Source organism: Eucalyptus grandis, chromosome 6, assembly GCF_016545825.1.
Source record: "Eucalyptus grandis isolate ANBG69807.140 chromosome 6, ASM1654582v1, whole genome shotgun sequence".
In the NCBI taxonomy this organism is placed as follows: domain Eukaryota; kingdom Viridiplantae; phylum Streptophyta; class Magnoliopsida; order Myrtales; family Myrtaceae; genus Eucalyptus; species Eucalyptus grandis.
Genome location: NC_052617.1, coordinates 27,431,866 through 27,454,157, shown reverse-complemented (window position 1 = coordinate 27,454,157; position 22,292 = coordinate 27,431,866). Strand labels below are relative to the sequence as shown.

General features: G+C 39.0%; 1 protein-coding gene across 1 annotated transcript; it reads left to right on the top strand.

Annotated features, from left to right (window-relative positions):
* Positions 1-815: 815 nt before the first annotated feature.
* LOC104451783 (filament-like plant protein 4) lies at positions 816-9,299 on the top strand. Its single transcript, XM_018876425.2, has 6 exons — positions 816-1,046; positions 2,137-2,296; positions 3,086-3,326; positions 3,445-5,854; positions 6,484-6,532; positions 8,541-9,299. Exons 2-6 carry the CDS (start codon positions 2,159-2,161, stop codon positions 8,982-8,984), a joined length of 3,282 nt encoding a protein of 1,093 aa, XP_018731970.2. The 5' UTR covers positions 816-1,046; positions 2,137-2,158; the 3' UTR covers positions 8,985-9,299.
* Positions 9,300-22,292: the final 12,993 nt, after the last annotated feature.

Sequence of the window (22,292 nt, the reverse complement as noted above, 5' to 3'; positions counted from 1 at the left end):
CCCTTTTTTCCATTGCACAAAAAAGAAAAAAGAAAAAAGAAAAAAGAAAAAAGAAAAAAGAAAAAAGAAAAAGAAAACTAAGCTATTGAAATGTAATGAATAAAATTAAAAAATACAACAGAAATTGAATTTAGGTGATTCGATGAATAATGCCAAATCCACACTGAGAGGAGCACTTAATTCAACTATAAATCAAGTTATATAGTGGGTATTATAACTATGCTTGAGTCACTCGAATGTTTTTTGTGTTTTCCAATCCTCAAATACAATTGGAAATTTATACTATATAGAAACCTCTCGATTTCTTAGAAAGTTATCTCTAAATTTTATCAAAAAAGTCACAAATCCTATTATAAAACTAATTGGGGTTAGAGTACTCGCGACCTCTTAAGATGCAATTTACAAGCATAATACGTTGCTGATGGGCCAAAACAACACCCTCTGTTACCTATGGATTATCAGGGTTCAATATAAGGAAACCCAATTAGAAAATCAATTCAAATTACTAGGAAATCGATCAAATTTATTTCGCGGGCTTAAACCATTGGTTACGTAAATTGAAAGTGCATAGAAGTCGAGTTTGGTACAAATTCCAATGAGGAAAAAAAAGAAAAAAGAACACCTTAGACAATCACAATATTCCCCCAACTTCTATATTGTCTTTGTCTCTTCTTCCAAAGAAAACATAAATAAACAAGTTGAAATTTGATTAATTTAAAAAGGGAAAAAGGTGATGTTTTTGGAGCTTTTCCAACGTCTTCCCTTTCGAGTGACACCTAAGCCTGAATATCTCATTTCACCCACCACTTTCACCACCACCACCACCACCACCACCACCACCACGCCCCTCCTCCTCCACCCCCATAACTGCCCTCTCTCTCTCTCTCTCCCCCTCTGTCTCTCACTTGGCCAATCTGTGAGGGCTTGATTCCATCTAACAAGAGAAGAAGAAGAAGAAGAAGCCGTCTGTGTTTAGATCTTTGTTGCCTAGCTGCATTCGCATTGGGTTGGCTTCGCTCAGCTCCGTCGCAACTGCATTTGCTCCGGTGAGTCCGATTTCCCGGAACTTTTCCAAGTCCGGACAATTCTTGCATCTGCATTACTGCGAATCTGTTTGAGCTTGGCAGCTGACAATGGAGTGAAAACCGGAACCGGGTGTCGTTTCTTGTTTAATCTTGGATTGGTTTGTGTCGTTCGGAGGAGCTTTTTCTTGCATCCTTTTGGTGTGTGGGAGTAGTTCTTTTCCCCTCTTGCTCTATTTGAGTGACGGTTTCTCATACCATTTCTGTCGGTGCCTTTTTTTTTTTTTTGGACATTTACGGTCTGTAATTGTTTTATAATCTCCTTGATTCGGTCCACAACGTTTGATTTGGTAAATTTGTTTTTCGATTGCGGAGTTGGTGCTTTCTTATCAGTCTGCTAGTGTTGCTGCGCCAATTTTTCCATGCTGCGTGGTATCTCTAATTTTGGTCGATTTGAGTCGCGGCTGAATCAGTCCTCTGAGGCTGTGACCAATTCTGAATTAGTGCTTGTAGTGAAAAAGGGCGTTTGCATTTTCATCCTCTTGAACATATGCTTCTGGAGAGAAAAAGAAAAGAAACCCATGTTTCATCAGTTAATGTTTCTCTTAAATTCAGGAAATTCTGTCCCTAATCTGTGATAGATCTCTCAAGATTCTGCAATTTGCTTCAACTAACTGTTGTAAAATTCCATAGTAATCTGGGAAGTGCCCTTGTACGGACCGCTGTATTTTATAGCGCTGGTTGGACTTTTTGGAGCTGTTAACTTGAAATGTCGATAATGTAACTGTGCACCTACCATGGTGAATTTACGTGTTATCTGGCAGCTAATTTTAAAGTGTTGATGTGCTCTTTTCAAATGCTCTACTTTGACAACTGAAATGGGAGGACTCAAAATAGGTTGGATCTCTTGTTTGTGCTTTTGAGTTTGTTGTTGTATACTTGAGGAGTTGCAAGGCACTCTAGATCTTAATACTAGGTGATACTTGATTTAGCCTTCACTAATCTGTTATAAAGCTCTCTCTCTCTCTCTCTCTCTCTCTCTCTCTCTCTCTCTCTTCTTTCTCTCTCTCTCTCTAGTGATATGGTTCTTACTTTATGCTATTTTGACTACTAGAGTGCAACTTTATCCATCACAAATGGAACGCCGAAGCTGGCCCTGGAAGAGAAAGTCATCAGATAAGGCAGCTGCTGAGAAGGCAGCAGTTGAAAAGGCGGTAGCTATATTAGATACTGCTGGTGCTTCACTACCACCGCCTAAGTCCCAGAGTGATCAGGTTGGTTAACACACAAATATTCATTTCCCGTTCAGCCTCCCAAGTATTTAAAGTGCCAATTATTATTCAGTATTCTGCATTGCACCGCAGGCACTGCTCACTTCTTGTCTTGAATATAGTGCATTTATCTCATGTGTTTGAAACAAAAGCAGCTTTCCAATTGTTCCAGTAGTCACTGAAGGAACCACACTGCTAAATGGGAACTTAAACAGCCACTCTAAAGTTAAATATTCATGTCATTGTTCAAACTTCAGAGTTATATGGCTGCTGGTTCAGCTGGATAATTTCTGTTAATTTTTTTGGTACTGAACATGAATATAAGACATTCTTGGTCCTTGAATGGAAACGTGGATAAATCTATCAGTCATTTGGCTGACTTGAATTCCTACTGTTTACCAGCATTTTGAATGATATTGGGTCTTTCTACTAGGGTTGTGATTCAATTCAAGGGCTTATGTTCTCAGATGTTATCTCTCCAACAAAAGTACATTGTCAAAACAATCAAAAAGCCATTAAATTTTATGCCGTCTCATCATTATAGAATACCCTATACTGGAAAATGGGTATAGAAGCTCATTGACAAACATCTACTCCACTCATCATGTGTTTAATATCCTTCATCCTTCTCTTTGCCTTTCTGATCCCTTATTTTGAATTTCACGTGCTCCACCTTCAGTTATGATTGACTGGGTGAAGCTACCTCGCTCTCTGCTGTGTAGTTTAACAAACCATTTTCTTGTTTTTTGGTGCTTTCATCTAAACATTATTCTGTTTTGTTTTTGACAACAGGAGACCTACAAAAAACCAAATTATGTTCAAATCTCTGTTGAGTCATATACACATCTAAGTGGTTTAGAAGATCAAGTGAAATTTTATGAGGAACAAGTACAGACATTAGAGGACCATATTAAGGAATTAGATGACCATATTAAGGATTTAGATGAACAGCTCTCCACTGCTAATTCAGAGATAACAGCCAAGGATGACCTGGCAAAACAGCATGCTAAAGTTGCTGAAGATGCCGTCTCAGGTATCGCTTTTGATTTGTGTCAGTAGAGATAAAAAATGATGCCATATTGATGGCGCTTAGATTGGGATCACAATGGGGGTTGGCTGTTCATGTTCTTACTTTTAAATCTGATGTACAGGGTGGGAAAAGGCTGAGGCAGAAGCCCTGGCATTGAAAAGTCATTTGGAATCTGTCACACTATCAAAACTCACTGCTGAAGACCGGGCATCACATCTAGATGGAGCTCTGAAGGAGTGCATGAGGCAAATAAGAAATCTTAAGGAAGATCATGAAAGGAATTTGCAGGAAGTTGTCCTCACCAAAACGAAGCAATGGGAAAACATTAAGCATGACCTTGAGGTGAAAATAGTGAATCTGGATCAGGAACTGCTCAAATCTGCTGCTGAGAATTCAGCAATTTCTAGGTCATTGCAAGAGCGCTCTAACATGCTCATTAGGATGAGTGAAGAGAAATCTCAGGCAGAGGCTGAAATAGAGATGTTGAAGAGTAGTATTGAGTCATACAAGAGGGAAATAGGTACACTTAGATATGAAGTCCACGTAGTCTCAAAAGAGATCGAAATCCGCAACGAAGAAAAGAACCTGAGTATGAAGTCTGCAGAAGCAGCTAATAAGCATCATATGGAGGGTGTTAAAAAGATAGCTAAGCTAGAAGCAGAGTGCCAAAGGTTACGTGGCTTAGTGCGCAAGAGATTGCCTGGTCCGGCAGCACTTGCACAAATGAAGTTAGAGGTTGAGAGCTTAGGACGAGATTATGGAGAATCGCAGCTGAAGAGATCTCCTGTCAAGCCTTCTTCTCCTCATTATTCCCTTGGGTCGGAATTTTCTCTTGACAATGTGCAAAAGTTTCACAAAGAGAATGAATTCCTCACAGAGCGTTTGTTGGCTATGGAGGAGGAGATGAAGATGCTAAAAGAAGCTTTGGCTGCCCGTAATACCGAATTGCAGACTTCAAGGAACATGTGTGCTAAGATCACCAGCAAGCTTCAGATCCTAGAAACGCAACTCCAAAATACCAGTCAAGAAAGAAGTTCACCAAAATCTGCTGTTGTGGTCCCTGCTGGAGGTTCCTTTAGTCATAATGCAAGCAATCCACCTAGTCTGACATCGATGTCAGAAGATGGAAATGATGATGCAAGGAGCTGTGCTGACTCATGGGCAACAACGTCCGTTTCTGAGCTTTCCCAATTTAAGAAAGATAGGAAACCAGAACCAAACAAAGTTGATGATACAAGTCACTTAGAGCTCATGGATGATTTCTTGGAAATGGAGAAGCTGGCTAGTTTATCAAACAATTCAAATGAAGCAGTCTCCTGTTCTGATAATTCTGACAAAAGGGCATTAAAGAATGTGGATAACGTTGCTGCATTGCAGATCCAGGAAAATTCAGATTCTGTGCAAACTCTAATTACTCCTGATGCATTACCATCTGTAAATAATGAAGTTTGTATGGATCAGATGCTGCTGATGAAGTTGCAATCAAGGATTTCCTCAATGTTTGAGTCTGTATCCAAAGAGAACAACGTGGAAATTTTTTTGAAGGATGTCAAAAAAGTAATGCTTGATGCATTTGCCACATTGCAGGAGCAAAGTGTGTCTCTAAAGAAATGCAGTTCTGATACGTCATGCTATACACAAGCCTGTTCTGAAGAAGCTGTCACTACCACTGAAAAGGATGCCAACCTGTCCAAAGACAGTGATCCAGCTGTGGAAGCTGTTCAAGTGATAACCCAGGACATGGCTGATGCTATGTCTCATACAAAAGAGTTTGTTCTTTTGCTACGCAAGGAGGCCCTGGCAGTCCATGATATATCTGGTGATGCTGATGTATTTGGCCAGAAAATTGAAGAGTTCCTTGTCACCTTTCAGAAAGTTTTACATGGGGAGACAAGTTTGGTGAGTTTTGTCCTTGACCTCTCTAGTGTATTGACAAAGGCAAGCGAGCTCAATTTTAACATCCTTGGCTACAAGGATCTTGGATCAGACATGAACAGCCCTGATTGCATAGACAAGGTCGCTCTACCCGAGAATAAGGCAGTTCAGCCTGATTCTTCTGGAGAGAATTATCAGAATAGATGTGGTAATGCTTCTGATACATCCTCTAACCCCGAAGTCCCTGATTGTGGCAATTTAGCTTCAGGATATGATGCTAATGCAACGCAACCCAAGGTCTCATTGGAAGAGTATGAGAACTTGAAATTAGAGAAAGAAAATATGGCATCGGATTTAGCCAGATATAGTCAAAATTTGGAGACAATAAAGACTCAGCTTCAGGAGACTGAGGAGCTACTTGCAGAAGTTAAATCACAGTTGGCTTCAGCTCAAAAGTCAAATAGCTTAGCAGAAACACAGCTAAAATGTATGGCAGAGTCATACAGGTCACTAGAAATACGAGCACAAGGATTAGAAACTGAGGTAAACATTCTGAGAGCAAAAACAGAGAGTTTGAATAGCAAGCTTCAGGAAGAAAAAAGGAGTCGAGAGGATGCTTTGGCCAGATGTAAAGATCTTCAAGAGCAGTTGCAGAGGTTAGCACTTCCCCTTAGAATCTCCTATGGTTGATTCTGTTTAGGCTTCTTGCTTTGCTAGTATCACTTGTGACCAGTTCCAGCATTAATGTGATTGCATGCTTCTTTTGGCAAATTTTTCCCTTCACTTTTATGCTCGTTTCAGTTTGGAAACTTCAGCGTATTGATGAAACAGCTGATTGAAAAATTCTAATTGGAATGGAAGCAGGTTGGTGTGGCAGATAAAGTATTTGTTAAATCTTATGGCAAAGTAAAGAAATTAAATCATTCGTTTTTTTTTTTTTTTTTTTTTTGGTAGAAGGGTAATAAGAAATTAAATCATTCGTTTATCATAAAGTACGATAAAAATTACATTGTGTGGCGATGGAGGGATAGTGGCCCTGCCTGTCCTATTAGGTGTATCATTGAATAATCTACTAGGCTCTTTGTTTCAGTTTTGCTGAAGCTCATTGTTTTCTCTTCAACAACTTTTAGTTCTGGTGCTGATAATTAAATGCTCTATTTTCCTCCAAAGCTGAGGGGCCAGTGTCCCTCAAATAGGATCTAAATGTTTGATAGCAGTGAGTGGGAACTCATACACTTCACTATGACCATCTTTAATGGTTAACTGTGTTTTCCTCTTATTATAGGGCTGAAAGTTGCTTAATCGAGAGCAGTGCTGACACTAAGACTAAACAGGTGAGGCTGCTTTCAATCAATTCAATTGTATGTCCCACGAATCATGTGGCCCTCGTATTAAGAATTCAAATATATTCCATATTGCTTTCTGGTAGCTTGAGCTCTAAGATGGTATCAAAGCTAGTGGTCCTGAGTTAGAATGTTTATTCTCCCCTTTTCACACATTTATGGGGTTTTTCCTGTATTATACAGTTCAAGGTCAAAGGCCTTCATCATACTTGCGACCTTTGCCTGAGGCTGTGTTAATTGTGGAATATATTTTCTGCTGGTCTCTAATAGCTTAAATATTCAGGACAAATGTTTTGCAATCAATGTAAGAGCCTGAACAGTAGCTTTTGCAGGTTTAGTTGTCATTTAACTGGAGAAAGTTTTTCTCCCACCAATTTTTCCTAAGTTTATACCCAGCTTATTATTCAAAAATATTGTCTCATCTTATTGGTTTTTGCTATTGCTCCTTGACCTGTTGTGTTTTTTGACGTTTGAAGAGAATAAGATGGGGTTTACTCATAAGGATAGAACTGCCTTGTCTGGTTCCATGTGTTGAAGTGCACTTATTGGGATTTAGAATATCTAAGTGACTTCAAATTTCGGTTCTTTTGAAAGGTCTATCCATGTTATGCATAATGACCATTACCATGGGTGTATAAAGGCAGACATATAGAAGAGATGGAGGGCAAGTTCTTAAGGTTGGGTGAACTTCTTAGCAAAAATGTAGAGGAAAAACAACTATTCTCCAATTCTATATTCTTACTGTTCTTAGATTGAGGATTGTTGTCCTATCATGGTCCCATGGACGTCAAGTCAAGGAAGATGGCATAGCAAGCTGGGATTGAGATTTTTCTTTTCTTTTGGGGAAAGATGAAGGGAGAAATAAATAGCAAAGATTGGGATATTAATAGAGCTTATATCATCATTACCGGAACCTAAATGCCCCTGTCTGGATCAAGCTAGATCCCAGTTTCTTTGTCTTATTTCACTTTAAACATGTTAAAGATTTGAAGAGATTGATGATATGACCTAGGTGTAGAACTCAGAAATGTTCTAGGAGTGTGCGGCTAAGTCCCCATAAGAATGAGCCTGCAGAGTTAGTCTGAGTAGAAAGTGGTCAGTTGACTGTAGATTGACTTAAAATCTTCATGAAGCATTAGAATGCAATGCGACTGTAGGTGCTTACTTAGAATGCTTTTTCAAAAACTACTTCAACATATTTTTTATTCAGATAACTTTGTGCCTTATCGTTTCTTTTTTTGGTCATATCCTCTATACCTTATTTAGTTCCGTCCAAAATTGTGTTATTTTCTAAATACGTACATGTTAGTGGTACATTTGCCAAAAGACAAAAAGGTTGAAGTATATAACAATAAATTTTTTCTAAAATAAATTGTCTTTTAACAAATTTAATAGATTTAGCTCAATGTATTTGGGATAAATTGTGATAAAACATACAATACTATAGTACTAAATAAATTGCACGGTTGTTCGATGGATGTTAACAATAATTGTGGAATAAACAAGCAATGGATTAAACTTTTGTGGCTGCGATTATTATTGTTATCATTAATATATTATCACCACCACCACCATTGCCGCCGCTGCCATCATCATCAGGGTCTTTTTTTATTTTTGGGTCAGAAGTTGTCAGCATAGGGGGTCTTGTAAATGAGTGCATTTAGTCCACTTGTTCAACATACTTAGTGAGGAAATATTTGATTTTCAAATAATTGATTTTGCACATCACGAAAATGATCAATGTATTAACAAGTGCGATATTTCCATGTTTGATTGTTTAACAAGTGCCCGGGAACTTTTTTACAAAATTTTTATTATTATTTTCTTTAGGTTTTACATCTAATATGGATTTGGATATATCTGACATGCCTGCATAAGAATAAGTAGCTAATGAACAAAATCCAAATTATTGGTCCCCTGATTCTTTTAATGACATGCTGTTCATGATTGTTGAGTGCAGAATTTAAAACAGAATTTAAAACTTTTTTTATTCTCACAGGAGAAAGAATTATCAGCAGCAGCAGAGAAGCTAGCAGAGTGCCAAGAGACCATATTTCTTCTCGGCAAACAGTTGCAAGCTTTATGTCCCCAAACAGAGCTCTACACTGTGCCAACAGATGAATTCAGTCAAGAAGCTGAACGAACTGTTAAGGAAGAACCAACAAGTACTAGCATGCGATTGCAAAGTGTCGATTTTGCTGAGGTGGACAGTGTCACTTCATATAATTTGCACAGAGAGAGTTCTGAATCTGCACTAGCCTTGTGTGATTCCCCAGGTAGCGCATCTGATGTGGAAGAAAATAGTCTGCAATCTCCTGTCAATTCCAAGCATCCGAAACACAGAGCCACTTCATCAGGTTCCTTGTCTTCTTCTCCAACGCCAGAGAAGCAAATGAGGGGATTCAGCAGATTCTTCTCTGCGAAAGGCAAGAACGGCAACTAGGCTCGCTGTTTATGGACTTCCCTGTTTTTTATTGGTTGAAAAGGGAAATAAGATCGAATGGGGACCACAGATATTCTGTTATGTCAATATTGTAGTTCTGAAAAGTTCAACTCGTGGAGTTGAATCCTGCTAGCCTGTATCATTTTAATAGGTTGCTTTTGACTTACTGTATCTACTTGAGTTCGATTCTGATTAGTTAGTCTTCTTTGTTTTGATTGACAAAGTGTGACATGGTTTGCACCTATTTGATTGTTTGAATAGACGTGTGAAGTTGCACATCACTCGTATTTAGCACATTTGACTTGCATGTATCCTCATTCTGAGACTTTTTTGGTGCTGTTTGGGGCCTAGGGTGTGTACTTTATGATAGTCTCTCTTAGCTACGTTTGGTATAGAGAATAAAACTATGAAGTATTATGAGATAATTGCACTTCTGTTTTCTTGTTTGGTCAGAAGTACAATTATCTCAGTACCTCCTTTGAGGCCCTTTCTACTAGAATTGCTTAGAAGATTCTCTTTTGCTTGGAGATATACTATTCTTTTGCCGAATTCATTTTGAAAGCAAAAAAATTCAATATTTCATTTTTAAAAATGGTAAATGAAATAAATGATTCTTTGACTTTGGTTTAATGTGTAATGTAATTCATGAATTTTAAATTTGCTCGATATAATCCTTAAACTTTAACTCAATATGTAACTTCATTCCAAAACTTTTAAATTATTTAATATGATCTCTAGACTTTTGGCATATGTTCAACTTAGTTCTTGAACTGTATGAAAATACTCAATGTTGAAGATAATATCGAATATTTTCATACAATTTAAGGATTATATTGAAAATGTACCAAAAGTTTATGGACCAAATTGAATCAATTAAAAGTTTAGGATGATATTGCTCATTAAGTTAAAGTTTATGGACCACATTTCACATTTGGTTGAAGTTTAGTAAACATTTGAATCATTATCCCTTTTAAAAAAAAAAAAAAAGAGAAAAAAAAGAGTGGTACTTATGATTCTAATTTAGACCAAGGGAAGGTAGCTTTTGCTCAAAAGACAATTTTGTCTAAGAACCTATATTTTCCACACAAAAATGAAAAGAATGGACTCTCTTGCCTAGGTCATAAGGTGGGAAAATTGTTATATGATGACCAATTCAGTCTTAAGCATTTTAATTATATTAATTTAGTCTTACACTTTCTGACAATTTATCAATTTAGTCTTAAATTTCTCATCTATTTTGATTTAGTTTAAGCCAATTAATGATTTGTCAATTTAGTCTTATACTTTTTAATGATTTGCTAATTTAGTCATTCTGATCAATTTCGGTGAGAAATCACTAATATAACTAGGGCTAATATGGACACCTTTTATAATTTTATGATTTTTTTTTCATTTTCCTTTTCTTTTTTCTCTTTTCCCTATGTCAACCTCAAGTGAGGGCAGCCCTTGCTAGCCCAAGTGCGTGTCTCTAGCTTGAGGCTAACAAGTTGCTAACCATCAATGTGGTTCGGCAATGGCTGTTGGAGGGGAAAAAGGCAAAAAAAAAAAAAAAAAGAAAAAAGGAAAATTTAAATACATTACAAAAATTGTCTAACTCAGTGTTGATAGAGTCACATAGAATGGCTAGCATTGACTAGACCATTATATCAGTGATTTTCGGTTAAAATTGACAAAAAAAGACTAAATTGACAAATTGTTAAAAAGTTTATGATTGATTAGCAAATCATCAAAATGTTTAGGGCTAGGCTAAATTGACATAATTAAAAGGCTTGTTACTAAATTGGCTTTAGAACTAAATTAGTACAATTAAAAGATTTATGTTTGAATTGACTGCTATACAATTGGTTTGAGACTATTTGGATAAATTTCTAAACATAAAGCGGGTTAAGTTGGGACGAGAAATGACAAGGATTGATCCTTTGCGGGGAAGATCAAGTAGGCTCAAACGAAACGTGATGGTGATCATTTTATTGTCAATCTTCTTGTATCTCCTCGTACTTCTCCTGTATAAATTCATAATCGAGAATTTTTATATATCAAACAGATTTCCTTACTTAGGTTGGACCTTGATTTGGGCCGTGAGGTTCAACACGGCCAAAAAATCACACACACCCATGATGTTAGTAAGAGGTCAAATCCCCCCTGGGTGAGATTCCCACTCAGTAACGGAAAAATCTCTACTCCGCCATGGAGTTTCCCCTCTACCGCTTGCGTAGTCCCTTTCTACCAGCTGGGTAGGTCTTGTTGCCGTTTCCCTCTCCGATCTTGGAGTTTTCTGCTCGCTTCGTGTTTTTCCTTTCTCCCTGTGGCCTTTCCTTCGTTGCGTTGAAAACAGACGAAAACCCTCATTTGAGTGTTCTGAAACCCTAATTCTTGCCCCTTTGCTTTTCTTCCTCCGTCTTTCTTCACCTCACCATCTCCCTCAATCTTCACTCATCTGAGCTCCCTTCGATCCTGATGCCCACGAATCATCCAGGTTCCCATTCCCCTACAGACAAAACATGGCTGATCAGATCAATGAGGACAGGAGACTGGCGGCTCTCTACAAAAGCATGGGTAACCTTTGGAATGCAGTCGATGTCGTGGATATCCCAGGTCTCCTGAAAAATTACTTGAGTGTCGCAAAACCCTATTTGGTCGATTTTACACAAACCCTACCTTGAACTTTACTGCTTTTGTAAACACTATGAAAAAAGCTTGGAGGACGGATAAATTTACCTGTGCGATGCTGGAGCCTAGTTTCTTCTCCTTCTCCTTCCAGTTGGAAGCTGAAAAACAGAGGGTGCTCGAATCTGGGCCTTGGTCCTTCTCCAGCCATCTTCTCGTACTTAAGTAATGCAAACCTGACACACCTGAGTTATGTTATGATTTTAATCATTATGATTTCTGGGTAAATTTCATTGGCTTACCTTATGGAAGAGTTACTTATGATGTAGTCGAGGAAATTGCTTCCAAACTTGGAGTAGTTGTCGAAGTGAAACTGGAGGAGAAAGGAAATAGCAGTTATAAGGTGGGTAAAGCCAGAGTAACGATGCCATTAGCAAACCCTCTGAAGACAGGTGTGTTAGTGAATCTAGATAGCAAGAGGCTCTAGGTTGAATTCAAATATGAACGACTGCCATACTATTGTTATTCTTGTGGCAGAATTGGACATTATGCAACGGAGTGTGCTGAAATACCTTACAAGGAATCAGGGTTGGAACAGAACTTACCAGCCTGATGTGGAAATTGGCTGCGAGCTAAGGTGAGGGAACTAAGCCCATACGGAAAAATCTTTTATGGTAAGCAGGAGCTCCCTCCTGAAGAAGTGGATGTGGTGCCTGAAACCCCCTATCTCCTGCACCTGCAACGGAACAGAACATTCCAACATTACCTCTACTTCCACAGGATTGCAATACCCAGCTAGGGGTAAAGGTAACTTACCAACCCTCCTCATCTCGGGAACTTATCTTGGTTGAAGAGAAAAGCCCCCAGAAGAGGGGCAGCTACTGCATTGATGAGGAATCAGTCTTGATACTACATGAGGAACATATGAAGGAAGCTGAAATGGGGTTGGATGTGACTCCTCCTACAAAACTGCAAGGTAAATGTGTGAAGTCGACTAATTCAAAAAAAAGGTAAAAGATTCTGTCCATATGGAGCACAATCATCTAAACAACACTCAGTGGAGAGTACTTAGCTAGTGGAAACACCTATTAGGGTGGCAGATAAGTCAGGTCAATGGACTCTGGTGGCTAGTCCTAATAAGCCACCAAATTACCCATGAAACTTTTAAGCTGGAATTGTCAGGGGCTAGGCAACCTCCTGACAATCCAGGCTTTGCGAGTCACTGTGACTCAAGAAAGGCCCAACCTTGTTTTTATAATGGAAACAAAAAACCAAGAATAGAAAGTGCTCAGATTAAAAAGGAGATTAAAGTTTCAGAACTGTTTTATAGTCAATCCAGAAGGTACAGCAGGGGGCTTAGCTATTTTCTGGGATGATCAACTACTCTTATCCATCAATTCCTCCTCAGCTGCAGCAATCTTCACTCAATGTCACCTAAAAGATAGCAATCAAAGAATGAATATTATTTTTCTCCATGCTCCAAATGATTTCAGAGAGAGAATACTGCTATGGGAATAGATTCATTCAGTTAGTGTGCACTATCGAGTACCCTGGCTTTGCTTGGGTGATTTTAACGACATCCTATATCACTAGGAGAAAGTGGGCAGACACAGAGCAGAAACTTACAGGTTAACAGCTTTCAGAGACTTTGTCAATCAGTGTTCCCTGATGGATTTGGAATGCAAGGGGTGTTCCTTCACCTGGTCAAATAACCATGAGGGCGAGAATCTGGTAAAAAAAAGACTAGATAGAGCTTTCTGTTCGCTCAAGTGGAGAATTACTTACCCAGAAGTTGAATGTGTAGCTCTCCCGGCAATAGGCTCGGATCACACCCTTTTTCTGATATCCCTGGCTAAACCAAAGCATAAACAACGACAGCAATTTAAGTACGAAACAACTTGGGCTGAGGATGCAAAATGTAAAACCATAGTCAGAGATACTTAGCATGAACTTGCTTTACAAGATCTTAATGTAATGGAGAAATTGCAGCAAGTACAACAACAATTGACAAAGTGGAGCAAAAACAAATTTGGCCATGCCAAGAAGAGGATTACTTAGCTAAAAGGTGAACTCCAGAACCTAATGAACAGTACACACATTAATGGAGAAGCAACTCAAGCGAAAAAGTTAACTCAAGAAATTGATCAACTATGACGGCAAGAGGAGATGTATTGGGGCATGAGGTCGAGGATAAGTTGGTTAAAGTGGGGCGATAAAAATACTCAATTTTTTCATGCGACAACAATTCAGAGAAGATGTCAAAACCATATTTCAATGCTGAAAACTGACAATGATGCATGGACACGAGAGGAAAAACAGTTGAAAGGAATGACAGAGCAATATTTCAAAAATTTATACACATCAGTGGGTTTCCGTAACTGGCAACCCATCTTACAGCTTATCCCTACCTTAGTGGACGACCAAATGAATAATAATACCTTGATTGCTCCAATTACAGTGGAGGAAATTACTAGAGTTATGCAGTAGCTAGGAGCTTTCAAGGTACCTGGTCCTGATGGGTTTCATGGCATTTTCTACAGAGGGCACTAGCCAGCAATCTCCAAGGATATCCATCAAGCAATGCAGCTTTTCTTTACCTCTGGCCATCTAGATCCTGCACTTAACAGAACACTCATTACATTAATACCCAAAATCCCACACCCTGAAAAACTCGAGCAATATCGCCCCATCAACCTTTGTAATTTTCTTTACAAAATAACCTCCAAAGTGCTGACTAACAGGCTAAAACCAATTTTACCTCACATCATCGCAGAGGAACATAGTGCATTTGTGGGAGGCAGGCAAATTTAAGACAATATATTGATAGTTCAGGAGGTGTTACACAGATTACGAACCAGCAACAGAAGAAAGAAGTTTTAAGCTGTTTTAAAATTGGACATGCAAAAAGCGTATGATCGCATTGAATGGGATTTCCTTAAAGTCTGTCTAACCAATCTGGGATTCTGTGACCTATGGGTTCAATGGATCATGCAGTGTGTTACCACAGTAACATTCAGCATAAATTTTAATGGGGAGGCCTTACCTTTCTTTAAACGCACCTGCGGCTTACGTCAAGGTGACCCACTCTCACCTTATCTCTTTATAATTGTGGCCAATGTGTTGTCTATCCTGATGAAGATAGCTGTTCAGGAGGGTACACTTACAGGAATCAAATTGAACAGAAGCTGTCCCACTCTGTCCCATCTGCTTTTGCTGACGATTCGATCTTCTTCTTGCACGACACAATTGTAGAATGTCAAAATTTGGCCGCAATCTTAAATCAATACTGCTTTGCCTCAGGTCAGGCCATTAACCTGAACAAATTAGGCATTTATTTTAGTAAAGGCTGCCTTATAGCTCTAAAGAGAAACATGGCAACAACTCTCAGAGTTCTAGAAATCACAAAGACAGGGAAATATTTAGGCATACCTTCAGACTGGGGTCACTCCAAAAAAGACATGTTCGCATGGATTTTAGCTCGGGTCAATTCCAAATTGGACAGTTGGAAGGAAAAACTGTTATCCAAAGCAGGTAAGGAAATTCTCCTTAAAGCAGTAATACAAGCCATCCCTCAATATACTATGTCTATATTCAAAATACCTATATCGATTTGCAAAGCAATTGAGAGGAAGGTAGCATCTTTTTGGTGGAAAAGCAATGAGAAAAAGGCTGGAATTCATTGGAAGAAGTGAGATTTGCTGAAAACAGGAAGAGTGAAGGGGGTTTGGGTTTCAAAGATTTACAAATTTTCAATACAGCTATGCTAGCAAAGCATATTTGGCGCATCACTCAAAATCCAAATTCTCTGTTAACTAAAGTACTAAAAGGGCTGTATTACTCACACTGTGACATCTGGAATGTTGGAAGAGGTTCCCGTCCCTCTTAGGGCTGGTAGAGCATCATCAAGGCCAGGGACTCCATGGCTCCTCAGGTCATGTACAAGATCGGCAATGGAAAGAACACATTAATTAGAGAAGATCGATGGTTAAAAAGTGGCCCCATAGGAGGCCCAGCAACAAATCAAGAGCCAGCTAAAGTAGCAGATCTTACAAACCAAGACACTGGTACATGGAATGAAACTCTTTTACATTCTATGTTTGATGAAAGATGTGTTAAGGAAATTTTAGCCACAACCATCGGACTACCTGATGAAGAAGATAAATTGGTATGGATGCATACAAAATTAGGTGATTACTTAGTTAAAAGTGGCTACTTTATATTCAGGGAAGTCTCAATCAGATCACAGGAAATACAAGCAACCTCATCATACCAAGTTAACCCCAACCTCTGGAAATACATTTGGTAGTCCACAACCCCCCCAAAATCAAACTTTTCCTCTGGAATGCATGCAATAATGCCCTAGCTACGATGGAGAATTTACATCATCGAAAAATTGTACCTTCCCCTTTATGCCCCCTCTCGTAGCGGTGAAGCGAAAACCCTTGAACATACACTCCTCCTCTGTCCATGGACTGCTCAGGTTTGGAACTCGGCTCCCTTGCATATCCAGATCTCTAGATTCGGCCTAACTCAGCTTGAAGACTGGATCTGTAGCATCCAAGAAAATCCAGCCACCAACTACAAATTTGATCAAATAGAGGTGATAATGTGGAGCATCTGGAAAGAGCGTAATCAATATATTTTCAATCATCAAACCCCAAAGCCGCAATACACAATCTCTAGAGCAGAGGCGTTAACAGAGAGCTATCGAGCCATAAACATTAAATCAAAACTCAAGAAAGAGGCAGAAAACTCATTTGGAAAATGGCATCCACCTCCTCTAGGTACGCTACGAATCAACATAGATGCTTCCTTTGTTCCAGATCCGGTAGAAGACTTAACATCCAACGACGTGAGAGACCCTCCTCGACACAGAGCCGCCATTGCTTGCGTCTGTCGAGATCACCGAGGCCATTTGGTGGATGGTTTCGCGAAGCCAGTTGACGCCGCTTCGGCTTCTCAGGCGGAGGCGATAGCCATGGAGGAAACCCCAGCGTTTATCGAGAACCGAAGCTTTCTCTCTCCACAAGTACACTTTGACTGCCTCTCTCTTGTGCACGCGTTAAAGTCGTCCACCGAACTCAGTTGGGAAGTGCAATTGATCGTGGGCTGGGCCAAAGTCAAACTCGCTCGTCTTCCGGGCCTTTCCTTGGCCCATTGCAGCCAAAGCTCAAATCGCCTCTCGGATTGGACAGCTAAGGCGTGTCGAACCAATACTCTCCCCTCTAACTGGATATCCAACCCCCCGCTTTATTTGATCTTTTATGCACTGATGTTCTTGGTGTAATATTTCCTGATATGCAATAGTAAATCATGAGCTGCTGTTTTCTGATAAAAAAAAAAAAAGAGGTCAAATCCCCATCTTAGCTTTTTGGATTATCTTCTATGTTCAATCCACCTTGGGTCGAGCAACTCTGCAGATTTTGAAGGCCTCAACGCTAGCCGTTGCCTTTATGTGGCGGCGGCGCTCCTTTTTCGCATCACGACTCAATTCTCGTTTTATCCTTTTGCTCTCTGATTTTCTGGAGGATGTTTGAAAGCCACACTTTTTACATTGATCAAGGACTGGATGTCCAACAAACTAGAATACAAATAGTTGCAGGATATTTCAAATTTAATGATCGCTGCTTCGGCAAAGATTGTTGCGCGCCTGCCTCCATGTGGGGGATGGTCATTGACTAGGTATACATAAAGGAAGCACTCAACCCCAAATGGGCTTGACTAAGGTCATTTTGTTCCGTTTGAGATAGAGAAATGAAAATGCCATACGTCATTTATAGCACCTTGAATCTTGGAACTGGGAGCTGCCAGTCATATAGCACCCCTGATTCAGAGGACCTTCCCAAATACTTGGTTTAATTTGGTTATCACACCTATTATGTAAATTTGAAAACAAAAATGAGTAGTCACTAATCGATTTATCTAAGTTAGGGTGATTGGACACCTAGAATGTCTGTAGTTTCCGGGCAAATAAACTAACTAGATGGCATGTGCAAGGCAATTGGTCTAAGGTCTTGCTCAATTCATATTTTGGCCTTGGGAAATATATGAGGTGTTTAATAAGTATTTTTGGAATCCCATTGGCCAAATGCTAGTATTGGAAAAGCCAAAAGCCCAAGGCAGGTAGGGGATTTCAACATTTTGGGAATGCTACTATGAGGTTTAAATGACTTTTTTAATTTTTCTTTTCAATATTGCCCTCTCTGATAATTGTGTGTTCCATTTTTTTCCTCAAACCATTCTATTGATGTTCTTTTGTGCTCGCTGGTTCTTTGTTGAGGAAGGCATTGGTGATAAGCAGGACTGACGATGTTAGGTTCGAGCAGTGGACATTTGCATACTCTCTCCATAACCTTAGCAAGTCTCCTTGTCTTCAACGCCACGTTCTGCGGTTTCATCCCATCGTCAAGAATGCACGCGATCCTTTCTACGAGATTCACTACAAGTTTTGCTTCTAGGCGTAAGTCTTTAGAACAAAAGTTTCGGTGATGACCTCTGCGCATAGGCTGCCTCTCTGATTTTTGCTACCCAGCGTCAACCAGCCTCGTACCTTCCTTGTTTTGAATCTGCATCTTTTGAGAAGCACCGCATTCTCATCGGCTTGACTCTCAAATCTTGAACTTGGGCGCTTACCCCAGAGAGAAACTGGATTTCTTAAACTGGATTTCTTAAAGGAGCAAGTAGCCAAGCTTTTGCGCTGTGGTCGTGATGACACATCTGTTGGGGTTTTACGGAACATGTATAGGCTAAATAAACATAAACGCAATGGAAGCGAAAATAAAATTCTACTATGCATGTATTTCCAAAGGCATTGTTTCTGTGGTTTAATAAAAAATCAGAATATCAAAGGGGTTATATGGATTACCTCTCGAAGCGCACTTTAAATAACTTGATTAAGATGTTCTTCAGTTTGAGACCCACAAATGTCGGATCTCTAATTTAGACACACCACCAACGCACTTCGAATGAAAAGGAACTCGTAGGTAATCGCCACTATAATTGTAATAGCAATTTTGTGGAGACAATTCTCTACACGTGGTTAGCAACCGTTTTTGACCATGTAGTTCTCTCTCTTTCTCTCTTTTTCTTTCTTAACCCACTCACCTTCTCTCTACTCTATATATATATAATGTTCTGGTGAAGTTAACATTTAACTTTCTCTAGCAGCTAGTCTTTAACCTTTCAAAGAAGTTATTGACTACTTTTTTAAGAAGCTACTTCTTCCAGAAGCCGATCTTTAATTTCTCAAATAAGTTATTGACTACTTCCTCCAGAAATTGGGTGAGCAAGAGAACAGCTCTCGTGAGTGGGTTGTATCTGATCGAGTGAATTGGTTATGGTGTGTGACATCCCTAGGATAATAAGACTTGCACTAACACATTAGTACTCCCAAGAGAATTGATTGTTCCAATCAATCTTTAGGTCCTACAAGCTATAATTGATATATAGCACTATGTCATGACTACCCAAACAATGTGAATGCTTTAAGAACATAATGAACCTCTTAGCTGTGATTACATTGTAATTCAATCTCTCTGTTTTATTATGTCCCAATCGAACAAAGACCTTGAAATATTTGTAAAGTCACCAATTCGATCATATGCACAAACTTAATTGACCTGCATTTTATATGAGACATAAACAATTCATTCTCGGTTACAACCCCAGTCATAATTAGATTACATAGGACATCATTACTGTACCTTACATGTAACAATGTGATAGATTCCATGTTGCGCACATGTGTAACTTCGTATGTGAACGAGTTATGACTATCAGATATAGAGACGGATCAATGAGCCGAGAATATGCGTACTCGTGAACCATAACCATCCAACACACAAGTTAACACTATGCCTTAGGTCTAAGGATTATTTACAGAAGACTAGAGCATGAATGATTAGTTATTGATCTCGCTAAAAGCTTAAGTGTTGCCAATTGTTCTATATGTGTTACGTTCAGTGAACTTGTCTACTACAAGCATCAGTGTTCTAACTCAGGCATCATAATACCTAATGACTCGTGACTCGTCATTACCTTAAGCATCTAATACTTAATGGTGAAGTTAAGAACACACCGATCTCATAGGATCATTAATATCTAATCAATGATCCATTGATCGAGCACAGTTTAAAGATTCAGTGTAACTGTGAACTAGTGACACGTATTCTTAACGTCTCAAGAATAAATCCAGTCAAAGCTGATCCTATGAAAACATTCATATAGATAATTGGACAAATTGATGAATACATCTTTGCCATTAATTTGACAATATAACTGAAATCCCTATAACTATTACATGGTTGCTTTAGGGCATATAACTAACAACATCCAACTATTTTGCTCTGTTCAAGGATAGTCTCTGATTGAGTGAAAAATTCTGCTGTTAGGAAGGCTACTGCTAGTTCTAGCAAATGCCTTCCGTCTACTGTTTCTTGTAGGGCACACAAGCTGGGGATACGGCACTCGATACCCAAATATCTCACGATTGCAGTTGATTGACTTTTAACCGTTTCAGCAATAGGACACATAAGTTAGGGACACGACACTTGATGCACGTCTATATTTAACTTGATGTGCTTTTGAGCTTGATCTACATGTTTTGTTCGTCAAATTTCTCCTTTGAACTGCGAATATCCTTGTTTAATCTGGCTGAAGGCACTGTGTTACCTTAAGTCCAATGCCTTCTATCCTCCTATTAATCTTACTTCTGTCATTCTACTCCAACCCTTCCAAGAAGACATATTTTGCTTCAGCTCTCTGATTTTAGTGTTAGTTTGTTTGCTGCGCTTAATTGAAGCAAGCTTGAACTCTGCACTGTAACTCACTGATTTTTCCTCTTCTCCCCTTACTGAGCTCCAGCTTATCAATCATCCTTGTGGTTTCTTGATTTTTACCCTGCTGTATGCATTTATTGTGTTCTTTTTGTTGTTGATTTTGGTGGGAATAGGTGGTTCTTCCTTACCAACGTATATGAAAAACTACTGGCGTCTCCGTTTGAATGGCAACTTCAAGGTGAAGAGCAGAGGAGCTTATCCGATAACCGATGATTTTTCTGCAGCTATCAGCTCTGCTATGCTTGATTTTGCATTTGACGGAAGAAAGATAGAGATGGAGCAAGCACTGGCCCGTGCCTTTCAACTGGGGTTGCGGTACTGGAAAGGGCGTATGGGATGTTAAGGTCTCTAGGATTCATTAGACCAAAATCTTTACGTGTGCACCTAGATTGCTTGACTTCTTCGACACTACTTTTTAGTCGACTCAGTTTTTTCCTAAATGGATTGTTGCCAACTCTAATACGATTTTATGTGTTTAATGGGTTTCATATTGTGAGATCCCCGAACCTAAAATTTGAGATCTTAGGAACTAAATGCCATATAGCTAGCGAGCCAAATTAGTAAAATCCAAGATGCTATATATACATCAATGCAAATTAAAACATCCAAGTAATGCACATGTTCACACATCAAATTTGGATTCTGCATGCACACATCACAATTCACATCATGAACATCATTACGCGATTTGTTGTCAAATACAAAAATACTTACATTACAACATATTGTCATACGACATTTTACAACATCACGTAATATTGTGTGACGTAACATGACATATTATTATATGACTTATTGCCATTTGAGATGAGATAATAGATCATCCCATGACACGTCAACCGGATGATACACCTACATCAATGTATAAACCAAAGTCCTATGAATCTATACCAATATATAGAAACGGAAATTACCACTCTAACCATATACAACCCAGATGCCTCAGCGACCTACATCTTCGAGGTAATATCAGGTGTCAGAAGAAGATTTTTCTGAGTAAAGGTTGGATTTTCGTGTCAAATTCGTTAGCTGCTCAATACACTGTTAAGAAAAACACTGTGCACGTTTCATTCCTTCGCCAAAACCTCAACTTCAGGTAAGAATCCTTTTGAATGATTGCTTAAATACCTCAAAAATTGCATCTTTTCTGTAAGCCCTTCGTCAGATTCTTCCAGATCCATCTCGAGCAAGTCTCAACAACCCTCCTTAACAGCTTCTTACCTCGTTACTTTCTTGTGGGTTCGCGCTTGAACCTGTTTTTTCAAGTGTCCAAATATGTCAGATGCGACTGATAGTTGATTTTGGCAAAAGGGTCCTCTTAAGTTATTGTTTGTCCTGGAGTCTGCCCAAAATCAATTGTTTGCTCTCTGTAGGCTTTTCCAACTGTGACCTCATCTGGTGCTAGCTACTGATCCCAGAATAAGCAAGGACCTTAGAGAAGCAAATAATCCCTAATTTTTGTTGTCTTGAGGATTTTATTAAGAAAGCAATTGCATCTGTTTAAAAGTAGCTACCAGAATTTGCCGAAGTTTCAAATCGTAAGATCTAAACAATATGCATCTATCAGATGAATCTTTAATATACTGAAGTACAAGCGAATCTACCGATTCACCACTAGCAGATATACGATCCAATACCTACCCATTGATGCAATGGATCAATTATTTCTTGTCTTATTTATAATGTGTTTCATACTATGTTTACATAGAAAGTAAAACTATTTTGTACTTTGCAATCCATTTGATGGTTTTATTAGTAATGGGCTTAAGGCCCGTCCGCCCAAGTTGGGCCGAAAAAGCCCGGTCCACGGGAATACGGCCCGTGGATGGGGGGACGTATAAAAGGGAGGAGAGAGAGAGAGAAG

Coding starts and splice junctions, on each gene's coding strand:
- LOC104451783 (XM_018876425.2), top strand. CDS start 2,159: ATGGAACGCCGAAGCTGGCCCTGGAAGAGAAAGTCATCAGATAAGGCA. Junction 2,297..3,085: donor CTAAGTCCCAGAGTGATCAG/GTTGGTTAACAC, acceptor TTTTGACAACAG/GAGACCTACAAAAAACCAAA. Junction 5,855..6,483: donor CTTCAAGAGCAGTTGCAGAG/GTTAGCACTTCC, acceptor CTCTTATTATAG/GGCTGAAAGTTGCTTAATCG.